The sequence below is a fragment of the Doryrhamphus excisus genome, linkage group LG2, assembly GCF_037039965.1.
Source record: "Doryrhamphus excisus strain RoL-2023G ecotype Guam linkage group LG2, RoL_Dexc_Guam_v1.1, whole genome shotgun sequence".
Taxonomy (NCBI): Eukaryota; Metazoa; Chordata; class Actinopteri; order Syngnathiformes; family Syngnathidae; genus Doryrhamphus; species Doryrhamphus excisus.
In genome coordinates this window covers 19233383-19261298 of record NC_136358.1, presented here as the reverse complement: position 1 = coordinate 19261298, position 27916 = coordinate 19233383, and the positions used below count along the sequence as shown (strand labels likewise).

General features: G+C 43.5%; 1 protein-coding gene and 1 long non-coding RNA gene across 3 annotated transcripts in view; one reads left to right on the top strand and one right to left on the bottom strand.

Annotated features, from left to right (window-relative positions):
* The window catches only part of snd1 (staphylococcal nuclease and tudor domain containing 1), a 144138-nt gene that overhangs the window by 18639 nt on the left and 97583 nt on the right, over nucleotides 1-27916 (top strand). The window contains exons 11-16 of the mRNA XM_058078020.2: nucleotides 2241-2342; nucleotides 9359-9459; nucleotides 10378-10488; nucleotides 12065-12137; nucleotides 17202-17343; nucleotides 23597-23706. Of these exons, the coding sequence (XP_057934003.2) occupies nucleotides 2241-2342; nucleotides 9359-9459; nucleotides 10378-10488; nucleotides 12065-12137; nucleotides 17202-17343; nucleotides 23597-23706 (639 nt within the window). The remainder of the gene's footprint in view (nucleotides 1-2240; nucleotides 2343-9358; nucleotides 9460-10377; nucleotides 10489-12064; nucleotides 12138-17201; nucleotides 17344-23596; nucleotides 23707-27916) is intronic.
* On the bottom strand, nucleotides 20811-25144 carry LOC144894496 (uncharacterized). Of its 2 annotated transcripts, none has more exons than XR_013625128.1 (3): nucleotides 24999-25144; nucleotides 21245-21336; nucleotides 20811-21189 (listed from the first exon to the last, which is right to left on the bottom strand). It is a non-coding gene; the product is annotated as an uncharacterized LOC144894496 (long non-coding RNA). The 2 variants fall into 2 exon arrangements; XR_013625127.1 differs by having other exon boundaries at nucleotides 20811-21150.

Below are 27916 nucleotides of genomic sequence, written 5' to 3'. Positions count from 1 at the left end.
GTGTGTTCCTGCCACGTGTCCTCACTTGTGTCACTCTGTCTTCTGCCACGCCGTCCCCTCCTCCTCCTCCTCCTCCACCTTCCTCGCCTCGCTCGGCTTGCATTAACCTTCTAAATGATGGAGAAGTGCTACCCTTTTCCTCCTCTACCGCCCGCCTCTCCCGCGCCCTGCACCCTAATTGGCTGAGAGTGCTGACATTTACAGCCCACGGTGACACCGCTCCCTTTCCCAACCGTGAAACAGCTCATTAGTCGCAAATTATTAAAAAAAAAATCTTTTCCTGTTGGAGTTGGCTGTTTTTTTTTTTTTTTTATATAATTCTGCACAGCACGGTCTTGCTGTCAAACCCCTCAGGATGCACACATTGGTCTGCAATGTAAGACCTTAATTAAATGTGCCCTAAAAAGTGGGATTTTGATTAAAAAAAGATGCTTTAAAAAGTTGGAGTCTGGCCCCCCTGCTAGCTTAGTAGACCTCGCAGGCTGCTAGGAATTAAAGAAATGTATTTTGTAATATTTAAAAATGTCAAACAAATCCTGTAAAGTACCTGTAAATTCATTTTTATTATAATTGCTAAAATAAGTATTTGATCAACACACAAATCGTCCCGAGGAAAGTACTCCTGAGAGGCTGAATTTACGATACAAGATCTTGCGGTGTATTCTGTCATGTAATAAAATAAAAACCATGTGTTCATATAGACTGAACGTTAAACAATGGCAGCATGTGTATAAAAAGTGTCAAACAAATGTCGTCTATCAGCCAATTTCAGGTTAGCCACAGTAGCTGATTCCTTTAGCAATCAGATGCTATTATTTATTAAATCAATACATTATTATTCTTAAATTATTATTTTTACTGTAGTTGCTGTCATGATTATCAGTAGTAGTTCTAATAAATAAATATATCAATAAAAATATATAATTAATTAATGAAAATAAACAGTAATATTATATTTTGGCGTTTTTGTTGTCATAATTGTTAGTTGTAGTGGTAAATAAAAATATAATTGTAAACAAAAAATACAAAATATATTTTTCAATTATACTATTTTTTTGCTGTCATGATTATTAGTTTTAGTAATAAAAAATATCGTATGTAGATAAACAAATATTTTTAAAAGAATGATAGTAAATTAAAAATAAGCAATATATATTATAGTAAATTAAAATGAAAAACATAAACATAAGTACAACAGTCATTCCGAGTATAATGTCAGAGCATCAATAAAATATGATTCAGACATAACTCTTGCAGCGTTAAACTTAACCTTCTGCAACTGTCTTCCAAACAACCATTCACACTCACATTCATACCTACGGACAATTTGGAGTCGCCGATTAATTAACCTAGCATGTTTTTGGAATGTGGGAGGAAAGTGGAGTACCCGGAGAAAAAAACCCACGCATGCATGAGGAAAACATGCAAACTCCAAACTCTCCTAGCTGTGAGGTCTGCGCGCTAACCACTTGACCGCCGTGCAGCCCCAATTATAAACTTAAGTGTTTCAATTTGAGTGAGGAAGCCAGAAACGTAGCAATTCCACACGGAATGAGAAGAGAACCCCCCCCCCCCCCCCCAATCAGTCTCATCCATATCCTGCCGTTAGTCTCCATGCCTTGTGCTCTAACGTCATGTCGTAAAACATAACTTTCACTTCCCCATATTTTTGGACTCCTATATATTTTGGCCAAAGGCAACCATGAAACAGCGAGCATGTATTGTTTACAGTCACGGTGATAAAGTGAGGAACGACGGGACGGGAAACACTGATCATATCTTTTTTTTTTATAAGGCGGTAAATTTTTCCAAAATCAGCAGGCGATCCAAGAATGATCTCCCCAACTGTATGACTCCGAAACGGCACCCGAGGAACACCAAGATCCAGTTCTTGCAGTGATGTTAAATGCGATTTTTCCATTGACAAATTACCATTCGGATGCGGTTTGATGAAATAATGAGCACAACATTGTCCGCCAGGAAGCTAGCGTTCTAACCTGATATCTCCTCGTTAGCGCCTGCCTTTTATTGTCACAACTGCGCCGTTGTCATTTGTTAGATTTATTTCTCCTCTACAAGAAAAAAGAAACACCACTAGTGTGTTTGTGTGTGTGGACATCATTTTTAAAAAAAATGCAAATGGCTTCTATTTGTGGTGATTGTGTCAGAACGTTGGCGTTTTGTTTTGTGTGTGTGTGTGGCTCTTAATTTCCTCTTTTTTTTTTCCTTCCCCCCCACAGGAGAAGAACAAGGACAAAGACAAGCGATTCCGTCCGCTCTACGACATCCCTTACATGTTCGAGGCCCGCGAGTTCCTCAGGAAGAAACTCATCGGGAAAAAGGTGACGTCCACAAAAACGACACAATCCATTGACAATGGCGGCACTAGGAACCCTGGGGCTCGCTATTGGGTCCCCTTTTTTAAACAAGCCGTGTTGATTCACCACTCTTGTCTATCGATCTGTCGGGGTCTGTACACCTGGTGGGGGGCGCCATCATTTACTCACCGACGCAACCCCCGTGCTGAGCTAAAGAGCGCTGGATTCGCTCACACACACAATGCGAACGCGGATGTTTAAACATCTTCTTTTGCAAAGAGAAGTAATTACCTGCAATCAATGTGCAATAATGCAACCAATGAAAACTTGAAACCAAAGGTTGCCCACAGCCGCTCACGTTCGTTCGTCTGTGCCTCTACCTCGACCTACTTGAGTTTCAGTTAGGTGCGCACCAGCGATTGCATTTTTTGCACTTCCCAACAAAGAGGCGAGATTGAATCGACCCACTTAACTGTCATCCCGTCTCCAAATACTAAGGCGACAGATTTGGAGCACCGAGCGCGAGTAGACCGCTTCCCCAGTTAAAAAGCGGTTTAATCTATTTTTTTAAACTCTAAAAGACAAAAGATGCTTCCCCCGCAAGTGGGATAATGAGGCTTTGACCTGTTGGATGTGGGTGAATGAGTCACCCTCTGCAAAACCGCAACATCATAATCATGTCCACTCACAAGATCGACCCCCCCCCCTGCATTACCTGTCTCAGCCGACCGGGGGAAACAAGCACTTTCCCCCTGCAGGACATTACTCAGCGTTTAAGTCTCAGTCTGCTAAACCTCAAAGCTCGCCATTAAAGCCGCTATTCATCATCTCTGTAAGGAAAAGCGCCGCTGTGAATTTTGATTCCTTATCAACAGCATCCAATTTGCACATTCAAATTCTCTTTTCAGCCAATGTTTGATTGCCAAGAAGTAGAAGGCTGATGGAGCTATTCAGTCAACGCAGTATACCTGCAAGCATTTACTGCATCGCTGTACAAATGAAGCTAGGGTATTCCTCGTAAAGCGGTATATATAGTATCTGCAAGTGAGTAAACCTCACAGTGGACCAAATTGTGTCCTTAGTGTTGATATTGATGTGTGCACCGTTATCCAGCACCGCCTTAATCCTCTTGGGCATGGACTCCAGCAGAGCCCCGCACAGCTTGTTGTTGGTGCCGGATGTTACTGGAATCCTCTCCCGCTCCTCCATGTTGGATGCAATGCAATGCAATGCACCTTGCGCTTGAGGATGTCCCACGGGTGCTCAGTTGGGTTCAAGACGGAACATATGTGGCCACTACTTCACCTTCACGTTCCTCAGCAAAGCATTTGGTCATCTTGGAAGGCGCGTCTGAGCTCATTAGCATCGGGAAAAACTGTCATGCGGCCCACATTGAAACCCAGATTTGGGCCAGATTAATTTTATGTGACTCCCAAAAGCCTGGAAATAATGCACAATACAGATCAAGATACTGTACCTTTATGATAATCTTAATTATCATAATTACTATTAAATTATTTAATAATTTTTTCAGGAATATTTGTATTTTATCTTATCTTTATCTTTTATTTTATCCATCTTTATTTGGAAAGAAATCAAAGTAAATTAAAAATGAAGCCGCCATTCTTGCTAAATTTAATTGTTTTAACTACATGCATTGGCGATTACTTTTTGTTGTCAAACAAGTAATTGTAGGGTTCAGTTTGCCATTTCTTGGATTTAAAAATTTGTAGTATATTTCATTTTTTGTGCCACCCTGCCGTGGTTCCTGTGTCATTGCTAGCTGTAGGGCGTCATTACAAAATACAGTATCTTGAGTTCGAGGAGAATTGCAGCAGTAGTTTCAACGAGGATACAAAAATGCTACAGTAAAAAAAACTCTGAATTGTAGGCTTCAGTTCGCCATTTCTTGGATTTTAAAATTTGTATATTTTATTTTTTTGTGCCACCCTGCCGTGTTTCCTGTGTCATTGCTAGCTTGCAGTCTTTGTATGTTTGCAAGTTTCTCATTTCACATTGTTAATTGCCAAAAAGCAGAGGATGCTCATCATCGCACAAAAAGCTGGCCTTCGGGACATGCTGAAGGAATGTGCAAGTTACGCAGCTGTAGGGCGCCATTACAAAATACAGTATCTGGGGTTCGAGGCGAGCTGCCACGTTATGTTTTAACGAGGATACAAAAATGCTACAGTACAGTGGAATGGCACCAGGACAGAAAGGCACTATCAGAGGAATTAAATACATGAGTTACTTTTTCTTGTGTTCAGCCTCGTAGGTTGATCAATCCAGCACCCCCCCCCCCCGCGACCCTCATGAGGATAAGCGGTAGAAAATGACACAATTACACTCCTATTATTATTTTTTTCTTGAAAAACATGCTGAAGGAATGACCAAGTTAAGCGGCTGCAGGGCGCCATTACAAAATACAGTATCTTGGGTTCGAGGAGAACTGCCGCAATATGTTTTAACAAGGATACAAAAATGCTACAGTACAGCGGAATGAAATATGTGCAAGTTACTTTCTTCTGTGTTCAGCTTTGTAGGTTGATCATTCAATAGCTGCAATGTGGCCGACGGTGAAAATGGCTTCGATATTGCTGGACAGTATCTTGGAATCACTGTCTCGGCAGCACTCGTGCAGCCTCAGATGCCAACAATCATGTCAGTCACTTGTTTCTAGGCAAAAATGAGCCGTACCCTGAGTATTCTAAAGTATGTCCATATTACTTTCCCTTGTTGAGGATATCCTGTCATGAAACTGCTGACAGAAATGCTTGTAGCCAGTTAGCGTATATATTCTATATCCCTGCCCTCTTTGCAACGGCAGCGTTAGCATGGTGACATAATCCCCCAAAAAGCACGATTTGGCTAACTTTATATTAAGTAGTGCTTCTCGTGTGTTTTGGTCTCAGCCTCAGCAGAAAAAAAAAAGCATCCAATGGAGCTCTTGCATTAAGCCACTTATCAGGCTTGAGCACATTCGGATAATCCTGCGGGGCTCAAAAGTGTCTCCTGTTATGCAGCTGCTTGCGCTTTTTCACCATGCTTGCTTGTTGGCATGCATACGATGATGAATGCACACGCGTTGGGCTGCACCGGAGGAAGTTGACATTTAGCCCAAGGTGTTTGGGATCCGCCCGTCTGTGTGCTTCAAATGCAGACTGGGATTTCTCCATCCACCCAAACACCAAACGTGATGTTCAAATACTCCGCATGACATTACTGGTGGTCAGAGTAGGTGACGCGTCATCATGAAAACAAACAAACACCGTGCTCCGCATCTTGTTGAGATCTCTTAAGGCTGCGTTCACACTTGTCATGTTTGGTTCAGTTAAAAGGATCTCTGGTGCGTTTTTTTACTCTGATTGAGCTTTGGTTTTGTCGAGTGTGAACGCGATTAAATGGAAACGCTAGTGTTCAAATGATGGCAAAAAGCATGCAGATATGATGAATATGGAAGACTGAAATGTGTCTGTCCTTGTGTTTTAAAACTATATTTTACTTTTTTTGTGAAACTAAACTGGTATAAATAACAGAATATAAAATATAACCAACGTAACCAAACCCAGCAGGTTGGAATATTTGCGCTGCATCACGTACTAATTCATGAAAGATGAATTGTCAAAGATTTTGAAGCTCTTCTTAGAACCACTTTCAGATCCAGCAGTGCAGAACGCAGTCTTAGCATTTGTCAACTAGTAATGGTTTAATTTCATTTGAACATGCATCAGATTACAATTGAATGCATCACATAATCAGTTCACAGTTCCACATGTCCAAAAGGAGTAGGAAGAAGCAAAGCTTATTAAATCCTACCCCTTCGTCTGGTACTTTTACAATCAGTAACTGTTACATTTGTTCACTTCCTGCTTTCCTAATATAATTATTATTTTTTTGTAGTTTTTAATGTATTTTATTATTTTTTTATTTTTTTTGTCCCGTATCAAAGTATACAAGCAGTTGGTGTTTGCTAAATACAAGGATGACGAGTCTTCAACCAGTCATGATGTGCTATATATATATCATTATATTGACACTTACTATGGTACCCATTATGTCATTGGATGGTCATATCACCTCGTACTTTGGTATGTGGAAAAAAAAAATTAAACTATATTAGGCAAGCAGGAAGTGAACGAAAAATAATAAAAAAAAGTCAAAAAAATAATAAACTATATTAGGAAAGCAGGAAGTGAACAAATGTAACAGTTACTGATTGTAAAAGTACCAGATGGAGGGGTAGGATTTAATAAGCTTTGCTTCTTCCTACTCCTTTTGGACATGTGGAACTGGGAACTGATTATGGGATGCACTCAATCGTAATCTGATGCATGTTCAAATGAAATTAAACCATTACCATTATTGACTAATAATGGCTGCTTGGCACACACACCAGCAATGGGAAAAACATATTGATGGTGATGAATGAAGATACTATATGGCATAGTGATGAACTAATGGTCAAACTGTGAACTGACGTTTTTAAAAACCCCCCTCCTATGGATGCAGAGTTTTGTTTTTTAACAGCGTTTGCATTCATGTGGACTAAACGAGGCTCCAAAACACATTATTTTACTTGGCACCTGTCACGTTCTAACACTTTTTTGTTTTCCTCTTTCCCCGCCCACTCTTTCTCACATTCCCGGTGTTTTTGGCGTTTGGTCAGCCTGAAACGGCGTGACTTCATTTTCCCACTCTGCTTCACTTCCTGATACGCATATCTAACGTTGTTTATACTCTCAACTCTCACAACTGTTGATCTACTTTAATCACCTCATTATATATGCCTTGTTTATTAGATCATCAGTTTGTATTTTTCAATTACTCATTGCCGGCCATGTTTGCGCCCCCCCTCAAAAAAGTCCCCCCTTTTTGTTTCTAATTGCCTTGCCTTTTAGTACGGGTGACATGAAACGGCGTGTCATGTTTGGGCTACGAGGCAATTAGCAATTTCTGCAGGGGGAGCGAGGTTAAATGAACTTAACCGTGACGATAAGAAAGTGGGGGGAGGTGGGTGTTGTTTGCATGGGTACACAATGAATGCAAGTTAAGGGTGGGGGGTGGAGGGTTAAATAGCTTGAGGGCTCGTCGTGTTTTTTTATTTTTTTTTTTCCAGCATGAATATGTCTGAAAAGTATCGTTTGTTTGTTTCAAAGCTGTAAATACACGACGGTGCGATGCGGAATAGCTCACACGCCGTCAGCTAAGACAAAGTTAAGGATAATGAGTTCATTACTGCGGCATGAGCTGCTTTGCTCCACTGAAGACTGATTTCATTAGTGACACCACAGTGCAACTTGGCTCTTTATTTAGCCCGCAAAACACAACCAAACAAACCTTTTGTTTTAATATGATAACACTGATTGCTCCACCGGCAACGTCTTCTTTAAGATGCTCTAATCTGGATTTGTGTTGATCGGTTTTCTGCAAATGTATGTACTACCATACCACATCACATACCTTCTTGTTCTGTGGACTTGTCCTTGATTCACCGCTTCTCAATTAAGAGCTTCAGGAAAGGTTGTAGAACGTATGTAGCGTGCATATTCCGCATAGTTCCGCATATTACAGTGGCACCGACTGAAATGTGTTATTTATGCATTAATGAATTCAAATTTATTGCACATCTTTTTGATATGGATATATTTCATCCCATTTCATATTGTTAGTAAAAGTATTAGTATTCGTATTAGTACTATGTCAAATGTCAATATTTACTTTGCAAGTGGATTTTGCACCCCTAACGTTTCTGCTTACACATCTATCACAATAGATGAAAATATGAGCTGGAAAGCTCATATTACAAATATACAACATAAGGTGGCCAGAAATATTTCAATATTGAACAAAGCAAAATTTGTTCTCGATCATAAAATCACTCCACACTCTTTATTGCTCTCTGGTTCTACCATATCTTACTTATTATGTTGAAATATGGGCTAATAACTATAAAAGCAATCTCCACTGGCTAAATGTACTGCAAAAAAGGTCAGTAAGGATAATTCATAATGCCGCCTACAGAGAACATACTAACTCCTTATTTCTAAAATGACAAATAGGATGCTCATATCACCTCGTACTTTGGTATGTGACAAAAAAATTAAACTATATTAGGAAAGCAGGAAGTGAACAAATTTTTTAAAGTAAAAAATTAAAAATTATACTATATTAGGAAAGCAGGAAGTGAACAAAAATATATATTTTTATAAAAAGTAAAAAAAATAAAAAATTAAACTATATTGGGAAAGCAGAAAGTGAATGATTTTTTTTAAAAAGTAAAATTAATTAAACTATATTAGGAAAGCAGGAAGTGGACAAATGTAACAGTTACTGATTGTAAAAGTACCAGATGGAGGGGTAGGATTTAATAAGCTTTGCTTCTTCCTACTCCTTTTGGACATGTGGAACTGTGAACTGATTATGGGATGCACTCAATTGTAATCTGATGCATGTTCAAATGAAATTAAACCATTACTATTTTCATTTGGGGGGGCCACTGTGCTCCTAGTACAAAAAAAGTGAGTCTGGGTCCCTGCATGGGCGTACACGCAATGAATCTGTCTGCTTTCCCGTGTCCACGACTGTAATGACCCGAATGGCTGCACATCTTCCAAAGACACGACCGTCCTCTTCATCCTCCAATGTTCAGTGGCAAGCGTTATCAAAGTAGCATGTCGAAGAGCCCCGCTGCAGGCTATTCATTGAGTGAGCTGTAAAAGAAATTCCCTGCTGGTGCATACAAACACACGGTCATGTGACGGAAGTGTATCTCCAGGGTGGATTTGAGTTGTTCTCCAGAGTCATGTGGGTTCTATCTGTTGCACAAGTACACAATAATATACACACACACACCCGCAATCATCCTCTTGGGAGTTCTGCACTCATGCCTGACGTGATGCACACTGACTGGGGTGACCTTGAGAAGCAGCCAGACAAAAGCCCAAAACGCCAATTATGATTTATTACTCAGAACTTTCATTTCCTGTACTTATGTTTTGCCCGGGTGTGTATCATTCATGTGTTATGGATGCTGCTTTCAGGTCAACGTGACGGTGGACTACATCAGAGCGGCCAGCGGTCCCGGGGAAAGCACCCCGGCCTTCTCGGAACGCACGTGCGCTACCGTCACCATCGGGGGCATGTGAGTAACCCGATACACATGATGGTTTTCATTTCTAATGGTAGGCTGGCAGCCATGTTTGAATGTTAGGATACATTAAAGATGGATATCAACCAACCAGTACATACACCAGCAATATGTAATGATGGCTGGTTCTTTATATATAGACAAACAACCATTCACACTCACATTCATACCAATGGACAATTTGGACTGGCTAATTAACCTAGCATGTTTTTGGAATGGGGGAGGAAACCGGAGTACCCGGAGAAAACCCACACATGCACGGGGAGAACACGCAAACTCCACAGGGTGGAATTGAACTCGGGTCTCCTAACTGTAATGCTGAGCTGGTGGCCAGCTCTTTGACACTGGACTTCAGCACCCATGCTACCACCTGGCTCTCCCTGTAAGACGCCTTTTCGGTTTAAGCTAGGAGTCAACTGGGCCGGTGTCAGTTGGTGCCAGTTTGCACCAATGCAATTTGCTGTGGCGCCTAGTGTCACCAATGAGGTGCCTAGTGGCGTGCATTGGCTTAAACTGACTCCCAACTGGCTCAGTCATGGCGGCAAAAATTGAGTTTGGCGGCAAGAAAATTTCATTCATTCATTCATTTTCGGGCGAGAGGCGGGGTACACCCTGGACTGGTGGCCAGCCAATCACAGGGCACATATAGACAAACAACCATTCACACTCACATTCATACCTATGGACAATTTGGAGTGGCTAATTAACCTAGCATGTTTTTGGAATGTGGGAGGAAACCCACGCACGCACGCGGAGAACATGCAAACTCCACGCAGAGATGGCCGAGGGTGGAGCGTTATCAAAGCGTTATGTGCTAACCACTAGACCACCGTGCAGCCTCAACACGCATCACAACATATGAAAGTGTTTACACTGTGTCTGCTTGTCTTGCCCCCCCCCCCTCCCTCCCAGTAACATAGCGGAGGCCCTGGTCAGCAAAGGCTTGGCTACCGTCATCAGGTACCGACAGGACGACGACCAGCGGTCCTCCCACTACGACGAGCTCCTGGCTGCGGAAGCGCGGTGAGAATGTTTCCTTAACACAACTTGTGCGCGTGCCTGACCTTGACAGTTTGGGGATGTTGACTAGAATTGACTATCGCCTCCAGGGGTGTTGGTGTTTGGTCTCGTGTTTATTTTTTTTCTTTTCAAAATGGCTTTCAGAATGTTATTTTAGTCATGTGCCACGTCATAATCTTTTTTTTTGCTTCCCCTGGAGACAGTTTTTTTTTTCTTGACACGCATGCACAAACGCTGGCTACTTAATCAGACTTTCTTTACGCCGCTGCTATGAATAAAACGATATGGCGGTGCAGAGATTTAGTCGGGGCTTTATTACTGGGCCGTAGATTAAGATCTGGCTATAGGTAGAGCAGATGCAGCTTCTTTTCATCACCGCTCGCTCTCCTACTTTCTTTTTTTTTTTTTTTTTAACTGCACCTTGCTTGTTTCCACTTTTGTCCTCCGTGTTCTCGCTCTGGCTTAATCTTTCTTTCCCTGGTGGTGGTGGTGGTGGTGGGGGGGGGGTCTTATTAGAGTTGAGAGCTCTCCGTCTTTAGTGATGGTGGTATTTTTAGTGCCTTCAAGGAACTTCTTCCCTCGCGGCGATTATACATGCTATACGACTGCGTAGGAGCCGAGGGGTCATCTCCATGTTCATGTGGAGGCTTTTTTTTGGGGAGGGGGCGTCTTCATCTGCAAAACTCTGAAACACAATCACATTGCAGAATAAAGTACACCCATAAACAAAATATTCCAAGTAGAGTAATACCTCCTTTATCACAGTGATGTAGGAGTCCTTATTTATGAATGGAATATTTTGCCAGTATTAGCTAATATAGTAGACAAAATAAGCAGTTTAAAACATAAATACACATGAGCCTTCTCCATCGCTGCCCCCCCACCCTCTGGAACCTTTTGCCCCATTCACTCCATGCTTGCCCCGATCTTCCCACCTTCAAAAAACAACTCAAAACCCACCCGTTTAAATATGTTTTTAATGTCCGCCCTGCTTTTAGCATTGTTTTAGCTCTGAATAAATGTATGGATATTGTATTTTAATGCATCGTTTTTACTCAACTCTATTTTTATTTCTTTTTTCTCGACTGTAAAACATCGTTGAGTACTCTAAAAAGCGCTATACAAATAAAATTTATTATTATTATGTATGTGTTGGGGAGATCAGATAGTTACACTATCGTGACCTTGATCGTAAAGGCAAAAACATTTAGTGTCTTTGAACATAGCCTGAGGTTGGACACCGTAAGATTTTATGCGGCTTTTACATTTCTTCAGAGATTCTGGGGGAGGCGGGACCAAGTCATGTGCTTCAACGACAAAGCCTTAGTCTTAGACTTAGACTATTGATCAGCTGACGAGCCCGTTTGTGTTTAAATGCATTTTTCAATAAATGTCCGACTCTCTGTTTCTATGCTTTTAAATCCACCGCCATTTGCTAAATGCAAATCCTTTTCCTCCATCCAGTCCTGAGCTTTAGTTAGGAGTGCATCCCTGCATGAAAGTCGCATCGAAATGAAGCCAAACAACCCCTTTCTAGCAAGCTTCTGTTGACATGAATATGCATTGTCGTCATCTCCAGGGCCATCAAGAATGGGAAAGGGCTGCACAGCAAGAAGGAGGTCCCCATCCACAGAGTGGCAGACATCTCTGGGGTAGGTTCTTCATCTGGCTAACGAAGCCCGAGCAGCGAGCCCTGAAAGTCTCTTATTAACTCCAGCTGTCCGCAGCTGCCAAGACGTGATGATAGGGCGGCGTGCATCCGCCAGTACGCAGCGTTAGCGTGCTAATGTGCACTGATAAGGACAATAAATGCTAGCTTGCTAATGGATCGTTATAGCGTGTCAGATACAGATGTTGCCGAGCCCCTCAATGAGAGTTCGGCGCCAGAATTTATTAGCATAAAAACTTTTTGGATAAAAAAAAAGGAAGCTTTGTGAGCGCGCCATTGTGCGTCTACGTGTGTTGACGAGGCGTCGCTCTTATACATTTTAATGAGCCACTTAATAGGCGAACTTTAGAAACATTAGCGCCTCATTGTCTCTGTCACTTGAGCTCTCGTGTACCTCGTACTGGCGGCCCACTCCAGAGACATTTCAGCAAATGAATCAGGCGCTCGTCTTTCGGCTATAGCTCTCAAAGTTGTTTTTTTTATTCTTTGCATTATATGGCCACGGTTTAGTTAGTTTCGGACATGCTGAACAATGTTGCATTCAGGAACATCACATGCTTACACTACTAGCACAATGCTCTCCGTGCCGTCATGGTCTCATTTGCATATTTTTGGTTTGCATTCTTTCTCTGTTTGATGACTGCTTGGCTATGGCTTACAAAAGACAGTACGGCTTCTTTAAAGTATGCAGTCGTCCCTGACTGTCATGTTTTTTTTATTTTAATTAACAAACAACGATAGCTGAATATGGTCGATTATTAGTCATTCATTCATTTTCTACCACTTTTCCTCACGAGGGTCGGGGGTGCTGGAGCCTATCCCAGCTTCAGGCGAAAGGCAGGGTACACCCTGGACTGGTGGCCAGCCAGCCAATCACAGGGCACATATAGACAAACAACCATTCACACTCACATTCATACCTATGGAAAATTTGGAGTCGCTAATTAACCTAGCATGTTTTTGGAATGTGGGAGGAAACCGGAGTACCCGGAGAAAACCCACGCATGCACAGGGAGAACATGCAAACCGAGGGTGGGATTGAACTCGGGTCTCCTAGCTGTGAGGTCTGTGCGCTAACCACTCGAACGCCGTACAGCCAAGTATGAACATCCATTTTCTACCGCTTATCCTCATGAGGGTTGCTGGAGCCTATCCCAGCTGTAAAAGAAAATTTCATTCATTCATTCATTTTCGGGCGAGAGGCGGTGTACACCCTGGACTGGTCGCCAGCCAATCACAGGGCACATATAGACAAACAACCATTCACACTCACATTCATACCTATGGACAATTTGGAGTCGCCAATTAACCTAGCATGTTTTTGGAATGTGGGAGGAAACCGGAGTACCTGGGAGAACATGCAAACTCCACACAGGGTGGAATTGAACCCTGGTCTCCTAGCTGTGAGGTCTGCGCGCTAACCACTCGACTGCCGTGCCGCCCGATTATTAGTCAAAACATTGAAATATCAACCATATTGTTAATCGATATAGACTGGATTTGCACACTCATGCCTGCAGGTGGCGCGGAGGGGCGGAGCTGTATATGGTGTTGTATCCATGATGAAAGCCCAGATCGATAGTTAGCCCTCGGGTCGTCTCTGGCAAACTTTCTTTCTTTTTTTTTTTCTTTTTATTCAAACGCCGCGCCGACAGGAACAAGCCTCGGGCGTCGTAACGATAAAGTTTGATGTGTTGAACCGCAATGTTTTCTTAAAGCTCGCCCTATAGGAGTGTTTTTTTAATTATTGAATCATGAAATTATTTCTCATCAAAGCCATAGTGCCTCGTATTGGTACTTGCCTATTTTGATGTGACTGAGCTAGCGTGAGCTTATAGCACCAAATCGAAAAAAGATTCCGCCACATTGATATGCAAATTTTTTTAGTGTAGTTTAAATTTTAAATGTAATTTGTCTTGTTCAAAAAAAAAAGTTGTACATTTGTCAGTTTTGTCAGTCTCTTCTAACGTGTTTAACGTCTAAACTGTTTGCAGTGTGCTTAGTGACGGTAGTGCGCTTTTATGATTATTCCGCCATATGTCCATACAGTGATTCAAATATGGCATTGAATGCATGTCTTGGTTGGTGGTGGCCAACATCCTTCTCATGCGTTAGCGAAGGCCGCTAATTCAAAGCACCACTACCAATGATACAGCAGAGCTAACATAATGCTGACTGTGCAGCAGTGTGTTTTGGTTGTTTTTTTTGGGAGGGGGGGTGTTTATGTTATACTTAATCCCCCTCCCTGCTTTATGTGCCGCATCGGCTTGGGAGTAATTGCAGGTGCTTCTCCTCAATAATGAATCAGCTTTAATAATGTAAGAACAAAAGCAATATAGTGTTAGCTTCCTGCTGGAGGTGAGATACTAGCGCGCTGGCGTCTCCGGGGACCTTGGACACTTTCCAATAAGGTACATGTTGTCCAGGATGGCTGCCAGTTGACGCAAGTAGGCCAGTGTAATGAGCATCCTAATAAAAGGACAGAAATAGCGTCTTGTCTTCACACGCCCACACACACACACACATATATACACACACAGCTGCACACATGCACACTCCTAAACATCACCCAGAGAGAGCGAGATTATGTATGTGGAGTGGGAAGCGTCCGCAAATAGAGGAAGGGAATGCTTTGCGAACATGAAAGGTAGGAGATGAGCAGAGGTGGGAGGAGAGTGGATAAAGCACTTGACTCACCTCGTACCTTTAAAGGTTGCATAATGATCTCCTCTAACCGCCACCGTATCCCGGTCCCTCCTCCTTCTCCTCCTTCAACCAAGTTAGACTGCGCTCACGCCCGCGCACTTTTGTCGGTGCGAGCAGGAGAGCGTTTGGCTCTCTTGTCTCCCACTCCAAGCCCAAAGCACCCGCTTGGAGTGGGAGTGGAGTTCAGGCCGGGGGGGGGGGTTCTCGTGGCTTCTTTGCTACTTTTTCCCAGCAAACAGCGGTTGCGGTCGTTGGGAGCGACTGCATGGTGTGTGACATCAGAGCACCAGAGGGATTTGTCTCTGATTTTTTTTTTTAGCTCCGCCCCTTAGTTCCCATGCCTGATATCATGGATTTATCATTTATCACATGCTCTCCGCAGAGTGAAATGTGAAGGTGCAGCTCTCTAGTTGAAGATGGCGTACCCGGATAAAGTCCTACACATCTGTTTACTCCCGGCTCCATATAATTGGCTGCCAGTCATCCTGTCCCACTGAGAGTATACACAGGGTCTCCCAAATCCACATGTCCCGAAATAGGAGGGTCCCGATACGGGTTTTTCACTCCCCATTCCCATTCTGCGTCCTTAAATATTGTCTGATAATATTTATCCGATATCAGTGTTTTATGCTACACATTCCGATACGGATCACATGGATTATTATGTGCTCGCTAGCGCCCTGCCTCGCCTCACTGGCACGAAGTGACTGACAGGGAGGCTCACTACGTGCCCAGATGTTGAGACAGATACAGAGTGAAGCCTCTTGTCAGGAGACGGAGAAAATACACACGTCAATATATCCAGGCTAGCTCAATAATCCACTTTGTTTTTATTTTTGGTGATTGATTTGTTGATTGAGCTGCACGGCGTGTGAGTGGATGGTGTGGAGATCTCACAGCTAGGAGACCAGGGTTCAATTCCACCCTCGGCCATCTCTGTGTGGAGTTTGCATGTTCTCCCCGTGCATGCGTGGGTTTTTTCCGGGTACTCCGGTTTCCTCCCACATTCCAAAAACATGCTAGGTTAATTAGCGACTCCAAATTGTCCATAGGTATGAATGTGGGTGTGAATGGTTGTTTGTCTATATGTGCCCTGTGATTGGCTGGCCACCACTCCAGGGTGTACCCCGCCTCTTACCTGAAGACAGCTGGGATAGGCTCCAGCACACCCCCGCAACCCTCATGAGGATAAGTGGTAGAAAATGGATGGATGTTCATACTTGGTTGCACGGCGGTCGAGTGGTTAGCGTGCAGACCTCACAGCTAGGAGACCAGGGTTCAATTCCACCCTCGGCCATCTCTGTGTGGAGTCTATGTTCTCCCCGTGCATGCGTGGGTTTTCTCCGGGTATTCCGGTTTCCTCCCACATTCCAAAAACATGCTTGGTTAATTAGCATAGGTATGAATGTGAGTGTGAATGGTTGTTTGTCTATATGTGGCCTATGATTGGCTGGCCACCAGTCCAGGGTGTACCCCGCCTCTCGCCCGAAGACAGCTGGGATAGGCTCCAGCACCCCCGTGTCCCTCGTGAGGATAAGCGGTAAAAAATGAATGAATGAATGATTTGTTGATTATTGTACTCTTTGTCTCGATACCCCCGCTGTGACTGCCCAAAAGTTCGCCAGCGAGTGGGAGGGGTCAGTATTTGAATGCACCACGTGCATCGGGCGATGGAAGTCTGTAGCAATGCTACCAAGACGGTATGATTCAAGGGAATGTTGTTGTTTTTGTCGGTTTGGACTTCCCTTGCTTGAACTCCATCCTTCCCTCCCAGCCTCTGCTCCCACTCCCTTGGCTGCCCCACACATGAACGCACACCAAAGCAGGACTCCACGGGGGCTGTGACTCACTGGTGTGTTGTACCTACATGCTCATGGCCTGGAGTAGACACAAATTACATTTTTATTTATTTATTTTTTACCATCTTTCCCTCCTCCCCCCCAGCCCTGTGCGTGTAATTTTGGCCAGTGAGTCACCCCTCGTAGACGTAGATAGAGGCGGCAGCGGGATGGCTGACGGTGGCAGCGGTTGTGGGTGATTACTTTGGATTGCATGAGCTTCCAGACGTGTCACTGAGAAGTCGACTTCATTAGGCCAGACTAAGATTTAAAGATGTCTGGAGCTTGGAAGGAAGCCTGTGCAGCCCGGTTGCCCCCCCAGCTAGCTTGGGTCTTTTTGGCTGCTTTTTTGATGCCGCCGACTGTGATCCCCCTGATAAAGAAATAAATCATCAAATCTCAACATGGAATGATTCCCGGAAGATGTATAATAAAATAACGCGCAAGCTGTGTCAACTGTGTAAGCGTCTAACTCCCTCTCGTTTCTCTTTTGCGGCCGTCAGGAAACTCAGAAAGCCAAGCAGTTCCTCCCCTTCCTGCAGAGGGCCGGCCGCTCGGAAGCCATCGTGGAATACGTCTTCAGTGGTTCCCGCCTCAAGCTCTACATGCCCAAAGAGACCTGCCTCATCACCTTCCTCCTGGCCGGTGAGTCCATTGCTATTGCTGCCTTATAACCTGATCTTCTTAGAATAAAGGTAAGAATGGAAAAAAGGTCACTTCACATGTAGCCAGTGACATTAGTGGGAGTGTGAAGCGCCATCTTTTGACCTTTAACAGCCTTGCAGGCGTTCAATGACGATACTGATAAAGTGAAATATAGACCGCGTCCAGTCGTCAGAACCACGCCACGTGTTGACACTTTGCAGTCGCAATATAAACTGCGGGGCCCACCGGCCACTTTTTTTTTTGTTTGTTTTGCTTTCCATAGCCTTGAAGATGATGATGATGGTGATGATGACGCCTTTATTGTTGTCGCAATAAACGTTTCATTTCAGTCCGTCTCATTTCCACTTGAATCAGACAAACATTGCCATGCAGCCTAATTACGCGCGGCCGTGTCTTGGCTGTATTAATTACTTTTGTAATTTGTCTCTGATTGTCTTTGCTATCCACTGATAGTTTTTTAATTACATTTTGTGCTACAAGATGAAATGGCAAGACCCTCGCCAATAAGGAATCGGCATTAAGGATCATTTGACATCATCTCCTAATAAGACTGCTTAACACACACACACACCCGGCTAAGTTGCTGCATATTTTTTGTTAAAGCAAAGGTTATTAAGTAATGAAAGTCACACCCGCGAAAAGATGAATTCTTTCAGGTATTATCTTTAATAAACACATTAGACAAGATTAGCACCGAGTGATACAAACGATCTCTGTTGACGTCGCTCTTTTTATACTTTTTTATACTTTCTGAACCACCAAGTAGCAACAAATATTCCAGACACACAACACTCTCTTCTCTGCGTTGCAAAGCTACACTACAAAAAAAAAGATAAAGCGAGACCTAAGACTGCACCTAATGTTGTCCAACTGTTCTGCCTATGAAGCCTCGTTGGAAAACCGCCTCCAAAAACCAGCAACAATGCTCCATATACGTAATGTGTATTAACCAAGCTCCAGCGACATTAATAACATTGTTACGCCTAAGAACTACTTTACCAATCACCAGCTTCCAATATGGAGAGGCTAACATGTTAGCTTAGTAGCTTGCTATTCCTAACTGCAAACGTCTGTTATGTCCCTGCAGTGACCTCGTCGCCTCTGCAATGTGTTGTATACAAATGAGTAAAAGTGACTGTAGGGGTGTTATTTTATGCCCTCAGGGCTCTAATAATTTCATTCATTCATTTTCTACCGCTTATCCTCCCGAGGATCGTGGGGGGGGTGCTGGAGCCTATCCCAGCTGTCTTCGGGCGAGATGCACCCTGGACTGGTGGCCAGCCAATCACAGGACACATATAGACAAACAACCATTCACACTCACATTCATACCTATGGACAATTTGGAGTCGCCAATTAACCTAGTATGTTTTTGGAATGTGGGAGGAAACCGGAATACCCGGAGAAAACCCACGCATACACGAGGAGAACATGTAAACTCCACACAGAGATGGCCGTGGGTGGAATTGAACCTGGGTCTCCTACCTGTGAGGTCTGTGCACCAACCACTCGACCACCGTGCAGCCCATGAAAGAACATCACATGATTAATAATTAATTCATTCATTTTCTACCACTTATCCTCACGAGGGACGCGGGGGTGCTGGAGCCTATCCCAGCTGTCTTCGGGCGAGAGGCACGGGGTACACCCTGGACTGGTGGCCAGCCAATCACAGGGCACATATAGACAAACAACCATTCACACTCACATTCATACCTATACCTATGGACAATTTGGAGTGGCTAATTAACCTAGCATGTTTTTGGAAAGTGGGAGAAAAGTCCACACAGAGATGGCCGAGGATGGGATTGAACTCGGGTTTTCTAGCTGTGAGGTCTGCGCGCTAACCACTTCAAATCATCTCCCGAATTTGGAAACGTTTTCATTCTGGCTGGTTCGGCTTGATTCGTGCAGAGTCATGCTCGGTGGGATGGGATGGGGGGGGTTTAGAGGAGCATTTTGGCCGTCATCCACAATCCTTATGTTCGACACGAACACGCGTCTTTGTCTTTTCTGCGCCTTCTAAAGATGTCACAACATCTATTTCTCTTGGCGTCCAATTACTAGCGTAAGACTGGCTTTGTAGTGCTGACCGCTGACCAAAATGGACCATAAAGCACACGGCACCTGTCACTCACACACATCAAACCATGTTATTATCTTCTCTGGAGAAGCAACTCCAGGCTCACGCTGAATCAGTGAGTCAGTGAGTGCAGTCATTTTGTGTGTTTTTTTCCCTCAATATTTTTGCTTCTGTTTCCGACGTCAATAACATGTCGAGAGCATTCCGCGACGAGGAGGGCGAGAGTGCGCTCGCTAATATTTGACAAACACTTTAAGAGGAAAGATTAAATGCGTGAATTCTCACGGTCCTGCGTTAGTCATACTTTTTCATTCGGGCCGAGCGTTGCCGTGGGAGGCTATTAGACGAGCGGCGGTCGGTGGTCGTGACGCCACGGATGCATGTGAGGGTCGGCTTTTGGTGATTAGTGTCGATTCATCCTTGAAGCTGATTTGCCACCCGTTTATTTCTCTGTTCTTTGTCCTCATTGAACGCCGAGCCCACTCCATGCCAAAACATGCCCCCCCGCTCCCCCCGGACGGAGCACCTCAAAAGCGTCTGTAAAATGAAGCCACCTTTTCCAGGCCCGGCGGCTTCAAAGAGGGCCGGAAGGTTGGCGTTTGGAGTTGAAGGGAATTTCCAAATCACCTCTCCGGCTTTCTTCTTCCTCTCCTCGCACATTGAAAAGAAATTCCGAGTTGCACGGCCACTGCGCAGGAAGGGCGGTAGAGCGAGTAAGCGAGGGCCGATGAAAGGAAAAAGGTAAAGTCAGAGAAGAGGACACGGAAGGCGGATGTAAAGCGCCGGGTGCGCTGAAGAGAAGCGCAACTGACGTTGAGTTAGAAAGCTAAAGGTTGTTCAACTTCCACGTCGTGCTTTTTCCACTCAAGCGAGAGGCGACGGCAGGTGAAGGGTACTTGGGGAAAAAGGTTTGATGCGCAGCAGTCTGTCAGAAAAGATGAGGCAGCCATCACTCGGACGCAAGGATTTACTGCATCAGCAAGAAGCTGCGCCGCGGTGCGCCGCTTGGTGCCATTTGTCTTCTTTTTTTTTTTTTTTTTTAAATAGTTCATTTCTATCAAACGAAGCCCTTCATCGACCTCTACTCTTGCATTTTCTTCCAACGGGAAGCGTTTATTAAATCAGATTCTTAAGCACCCCCATCACAGCTTTGTGCGCCCCTCACCGCGGCTAATTGCGTCCTGTCAACATCGCATCACAAACGAGATTTAATAACTCGCCAACATAAAAAAAAAAGAGCGAGGCGAACTCCCCGCTGAGCTAATTGTGCGGCTGCAAGTATAAATGAATACCTGCAGCCGCGCCAAAAGCGATGCATTTATTGAGGCTAATCAATGAGCACGCCGTTGTTGTTGTTGTTGTTTTTAATGATTAAGGATGAGTGACACTTTTATTTTGGCAACACGGAGGTGTCAAATCAACGGCAAGCGTCGGTTTTCAACCTTCAAAGATTAAAATAAGCAGTGGGCGGCTTCTGGTAGCCCCTTCTATGAAATGTCTTCCCAAGACCGGGCATCATGATTGACATTCCGCATGCCAGATTGACACGAGCGCCGGAGGGGGGGTTCCGCCATGGCGAGCGGCACATGCATGGTCACCAGCGTCTGTGTACGTGCTGCGGTGTCGCTTGCCATCAGTGTACATCTTGTTTCTCTTCGGGGGGGTCTCGCAAGATGAATCAGCTGTACTTGGAGCCAGATGTTCTTCTCGGTGACAGGTGGGGTTATGCAATCACAACACCACTGGGGAATCTCACAATTAACTCCTCAATCCACAACAAAGACCCACTTTACCAACCTTGGGAACCTCGCTGCCTTCCCTTCTGGAGAAAATGGCACGTAGTCGTTCCTCCTTGATTAAATCCAAACCCGACCGCGTTAAGTGAATTTCTGCAAAGTCGGATTAAGTATTAATAAACCGAACATTTTCCCAGCTGGAACATGGAAAACTTGTTTGACTTTCTAAATACAGATTTTAAAATGATTAGAGCGGGCTACACGGTGTTCAAGTGGTTAGCAAGCAGACCTCACAGCTGGAAGACCAGGATTCAATTCCACCCTCGGTCATCTCTGTGTGGAGTTTGCATGTTCTCCCCGTGCTTTCTAAATAGTTTTTTAAATTATTAGGGCGGGCTGCACAGTGGTCCAGTGGTTAGCGAGCAGACCTCACAGCTAGATGACCAGGATTCAATTCCACCCTCTGTCATCTCTGTGTGGCGTTTGCATGTTCTCCCCGTGCATGTGTGGGTTTTCTCCGGGTACTCCGGTTTCCTCCCACATTCCAAAAACACATGCTAGGTTAATTAGCCACTCCAAATTGTCCATAGGTATGAATGAGAGTGTGAATGGTGGTTTGTCTATATGTGCCCTGTGATTGGCTGGCCTCACCTCTCGCCCGAAGACAGTTGGGATAGGCTCCAGCACCCCCCGCAACCCTCGTGAGGATAAGCGGTAGAAAATGAATGAATTAAAATATTAGAGCCCTATGGGCATAAAATAACACCCCTACAGTCACTTTTACTCATTTGTTTACAACACATTGCAGAGGCGACGAGGTCACTGCAGGGAAATAACAGACGATTGCCGCTTAGGAATAGCAAGCTACCAAGCTAACTTGTTAGCCTCTCCATATTCTGTAAGTGCTTCAAAGTGAGTGCGGAAGGAAAACAAAAAAGCCAAAAAAGTACCACTTCCACACTGTATGAGAGGAGAGCCTTTTTTTTTTTCTTCAGCCATGAATTCAATATCAGCCATGGCCCCTCATGCTCCCTCCCCATTAGGTACAAGCAGTTAGTGAAGGAACGTAAAAAAGGCAAGCAAATGGCGGCTGGTGAAGTTGGCTGCTGCTTCACACAGCTTTTGGCCGCCTGCTGCGACCGCCTTGTTAATTACATAAGTGACGGCATGGTCGGGCCTGGCGAGATTTCACTTCAACAAAGCAAATGAGAAGATAGCAAACATTTGGAAGGACAAAAAGAGGAATATCGATCTGTGTTCTGTGAAGAAGTTGCATGGTTTTGAAAATGCTGAATAACCTCCACTAAAAAGTGTTTATTGTTCCTGGGGAGAGGTTTGTTTTTCTATCATTTTGAGTCCAAAAGATGAAAGAAAGCGAAGCCTCAGATTCACTTATGTGTTTCAGATCAATATCCACGAAGCTGTTGTAACGATGCCCGATTTGACGTCATTTTGCTGCTGGAGACATTTTGTCTTTAAAACATCCAAACCATGGTGGTTGCTTTGATTAATTCACGATCACGAACATTCATTCATTTTCTACCGCTTTTTCCTCACGAGGGTCGAGAGGCGGGGCCCACCCTGGACTGGTGGCCAGCCAGCCAGCCAATCACAGGGCACATATGGACAAACAACCATTCACACTCACATTCATACCTATGGACAATTTGGAGTGGCTAATTAACCTAGCATGTTTTTGGAATGTGGGAGGAAACCAGAGTACCCGGAGAAAACCCACGCATGCACGGGGAGAACATGCAAACTCCACACAGAGATGGCCGAGGGTGGAGAAAGACAAAATAAGAAGCCAAAAAGTTACCACTTCCACACAAAATAGGAGAACTCATTCATTCATTTTCTCCAAACTCCACACAGACATGGCCGAGGGTGGAATTGAACCCTGGTCCGATCACGAACATGCTTACTGTAATTCCATGCTGCAGACATACTGACGCCTGTGGAGGACGCTTCAGTTTGATGACGCGCTGATATCCACACGGGCAGGAGAACTGATGCCGATGTACACGCCATTTCTATGCCGAGATTAACAGACCTCCTCGAAAGTAATTGAAGAGTTGCGAGACCTTGTATTATGATTTTTATTTGTGTTAGTCTTTAATAGGATACACGGCCCCGCAAAGGCCCACACTGCTCCTTCAGAGTGGTCAAGTATCCTCTTTAAAGTCACGCTCATCATCATGTTCGCTGCAGTCGATGGCGCCTCGGAGCAACAGAAGAGCCCCGACCTGTCACCGGGGGGGGAGCAAATGGATGTTTGACGTCAATGAAAGTTGAAATGTAATCTCCCCTTTTGAAAAGCCTTTCACGGGGTAAAAAAAAAGTCCATTTGAAGAGGCATTTTCTCCGTTTGAAAACCTAACCCCCGCAATCATGTTTGTCGTCTGCGGCCCAGGTATCGAATGTCCGCGCAGTTCCAGGAACACACCCGGAGGGATGCAGGTGGCCGAGCCTTTCAGCGACGAGGCCATGCTGTTCACCAAAGAGCTGGTGATGCAAAGAGAGGTAAGCGGCTCACTACGACTTTCTCACGCTTTCTCTAAAAAAAAAAAAAAAAAAAAACAGTCCGAGAGTGTATTTTGGTGCAATAACGTTGGGACTGTTTGACTTTTATTAACACAGGGGGGTGGCTCCTTTTTACGCCCCTGTTTGGTGCGCACACCAAAAAAAAATCCAATTTAGTCAAGCGGCACATTTCTAAACAAGGCTGGGTTTGAACTCTTTTTCAATCATAGCGGTATTGATTTTTAAAAAGCAACAACCACTTTTTCATAAAATAATACTACGGTGTCGATCAAGTTTACATGCAAGTGAACGGAGCAGAGTGGACCCAGCGTGTTTCAGCCTGACAAAGACGGCCCAAAATAAAAGTCAATAAGAAGCACAGCTTAAACAATATGAACTAAAAAAAATACATACCTGGCAGCTTTTCTGATGTTTTGTCATGTGAATTTTTTTTTTTAAAATAAAAAAAAAATCCTGTCATGAATTTTATGCTCAAATGCTTTGGAAGACATGCTAGCATACATAGAACATTTTCTCCACGATTAACTCTGAATTAATATAAGTGTACCTTTTTAAAGGATCATTTCAAACTATCAACACAAGACTGTGACAAAAAAATTAAACTATATTAGGAAAGCAGGAAGTGAACGAAAAAATATATATATTTTTTAACTATATTAGGAAAGCAGGAAGTGAAGGAAAAATAAATTAAAAAAAAGTAAAAAATACAAAAAAATAAAATAAACTATATTAGGAAAGCAGGAAGTGAACAAAAATTTAATTGTATTTTTTAAAATAAAAAAATAAAAATTAAACTATTAGGAAAGCAGGAAGTGAACAAAAAATAGTTTGTTTTTTTAAGTATATATATATGTATGTATGTATATGTATGTATGTATATATATGTATGTATATATGTGTATATGTAAGAGTTAATTATAAATAAATAATTCTATTATAAATAATTCGAGAGTTGGGACACTGGTATTCCACGGTGCCACTGTAGAAATGTAAATGGAAAATTATAACTTTTTTTCGTTTCTTATATTATTGTTAATCTTTTTTTCTTTAATTCAACTTCATGGTATTAAAATGACTATTTTTTCGCAATATTACGATATATTCGTAAAGTGACTTACTTTTTTCTGGTAATATTTGACTTTATTCTTGTAAAATTACTGTGTTTAAATAAATTAAAAAAAAAATAGCCAAGGGCCACAAATTGTATCGTCTCAAAAGCAAAAACCTTCCCAAGAATACACACCCGCGTTCCCCGTGTGGTCTAAGCTCACCTGGTAGTTTGTGGATCAGCGCATTCACAAGCTTTAGAAAACTCCATCCAGTGTGTGCCGACTTCATTCACATGCTAATGGTTTTTATAGGAAGCGGTGAATGGACCAAAGCCGCCACCATGGGAGCTAGCTATAATCCCGCCACCACTTACTCAGGACACACACACACACACACACCATCCATCCCTATCTCGGGTTTTAAAGGGCCTTTTTGTGTCGGGTGGCTGACACTCCTGTCCTCTGGTGTTTAATTGTCATGGAAATGTGGCCTGGCACAAGCGGGACTGTTTTCCTTTGTGAGCGTGCATACAGGTTCATCAAGGCCGCCTTGTTTACCGCAATATCAGATGGGGTGGTCCATGCGAGGGGGAACGGAGGGGGGTGGCAATGACTATACCATTATGCTTTTCCTTGCAATGATGTGGAATGAAACTGGTTTGGCTGCCATCACGTCTCCAATAGCTGACATGAATCCAAACAACCAGTTCCAGGAAGACTCACATGTCAATAAAAACCTGTTCTAACGTCACTATTGTAAACACTGGGAATGCATAAAAATTGGGAAATCTAAACGTACATTGTCCATCCCCGCCACCTTGCTTTGCCTCGTTTTCAATTCAGTATTTCTACTTGCAACTTCCTGTGGCTCCATGCTGTCTTATTTTGAAAAGCAGACACTTGTGACCCAACTGTGTGAGTCTGCAACAAATGACAGTCTGCCGCTGATAACATCATAGACGGGTTTCCATGTGTCTCATGGAAATACATTTTTAGGTATGCGTCTTTCAACGGTTCCCTGTTCTGAAACATACTATGTAAGAATGTACAGTACATTATGGCCCACCCAGTGTATATACCTATATATATGTAAATATTACATATCAATAGCCACGTATACATGGACCCAAATATTCCAATTCCATTCGGGTTATTTGCTCAAACAGAAAGAATGTAACCTTTTTATACATGTCATTCCGAAAGAAAAGTGCCAATCCCAATGAATATATAATTGGATTCCCAGGTGTGGAATATTTCTTTCCCCAATCCGATTGAGGTATCTTGTACCCGCTCAATCGGAAAGTTGTCAGACTGCGTTCTTCTTTGTGGTTTTTTTCTTCTTCTATGGTTTATTAGCGGTTGGCAAGCAGCTTTCGTGTACATTAGCGCCATCTGTGGAACAGAATCTAAACCCTTCTATACGCCATTCACAAGTCCAGTTTTATTAAAAAAGAAAATACATATCTATATAAAACATGTCCCGAGTTTAAGTATAAAATATTAGCAGGATTGAACTTTTCCTGTTCCCGGGTGCGTTCTTTCAGCGAATGCTGAGATATGACGTAACACGCAGCTCCAGACGTTCTTGGATTTAAAAAAAATGGAGGCGAGCAATCGGCACTAGACTGCTAAGAAAAGTTTGTTTTTGATTCAAACTAAATTTCAAGTCTGGACGAAGGGAAAAACTGGGATTACGGAGTTATTCCAACAAGTGGAAGAAAAACTCAAAGTCGGTATCACGTGATGTTGATGTTTACGTTTTACTGCGAATGCCCCATTGACTATTCTGGTTGATTATAGCGCCGCATGTAGACGCGCGATTGGAATATTCCTTTCCATGTATACCATTGCTTTCGGAAAGGTCATTCGAAAAGAGAAAAACTGCTCATGTAAACGTGGCTAATGAATAATACGAAATAAATATGATGTAAATATACCAAAGTTAGTTTTAGACAAAGTTAATCAAATAAGATAAAACAAATATTTATTAGTAGGTGTTTTTTGGATGTGCATTATTTCCAGACTTTTGCGGGTCCCATAAAATGTTTATGGCGGACTGAATCTTGAGTTTGACGCCTGTATTCGGACGAATATCGGACCCTCCAAACACCCACTGAAAGCGGCTAGGCGGGCCCGCTGACTAGTAGGTATTAAAGCTACAGCGACACGTTCCCAGTAGCGCTTAATAGGTGCACTCGAAATACCAACGGGACGGCTAACACCCTTCCAGTACACCACTAGGACAGAAGTATACAAATATATACCAATATAATTTATATATGTCATGTTGGACCTTCTTCAAATTCTACAAGGTGATGCAGGCTGACCAAAATGGAAGGTTGCCCAAATAAGACGGCCGCCCACCCACTCGTACTTGCATCCCGTCGCTAACGTGGGAAGACTAACGTAGAGATGATCCGCTAATGAGAGCCCAGTAAAGTCTACTGCATGAAATATCTAAATGTAGGACGGGTGTAGCAGAGGAAGAACTGGTCCATGCCCTTGATCCATCCTTTGGTCCCTGCAGAGCAAGGGAACTGTCACACACTTCTGGAGGTGTGTGTGTGTGTGTGTGTGTGTGTGTGTGTATGTGTGTGTTTGATGTCATGAGCTTCATCTCTGAAAAGCGTTTGATTGCGGCGGCTTCACATGAATGGCGTTTGATTTGGGGCACGTTGATTTTAGCGTTCATCAAATATTTTTGGTGGCTGTGCAGCCTTTCCCCGACGTGATGAACGCTCTGTTTACGTGTTGGGTACTCACCTTCCGGGATCTTGCTCGGCGCTCCAATTGACTCATTTCCTGCTCTCATTTTTTGATTTTACGTGTAGAGTCCAGCCGGCCTTTTTCATTTTTTTTTAATCCCGACAACCACGAAAGAAGACCACAGTTTAGTTTAGGTTCCTTAGACCTTCAGCCAAATTCCCTGTTACCGTAGATTCCTTTCAGGTTCTCCACTTTGGTCTTTCTCTTCCCTCGCCCCTCCTTTCTCTCTGTGATGTGTTGTTGTTGTTTCTTGTTTTCTCAGCGTGAGTCGGCTACACACAGGTTTGGAAAATAACATCCCCCCCTCCTCCCCCCAACAATTCCAGACGTTCCCGTCGCTGTCTTTGTTACGACTTCAGTTTAATTTCTCTTGT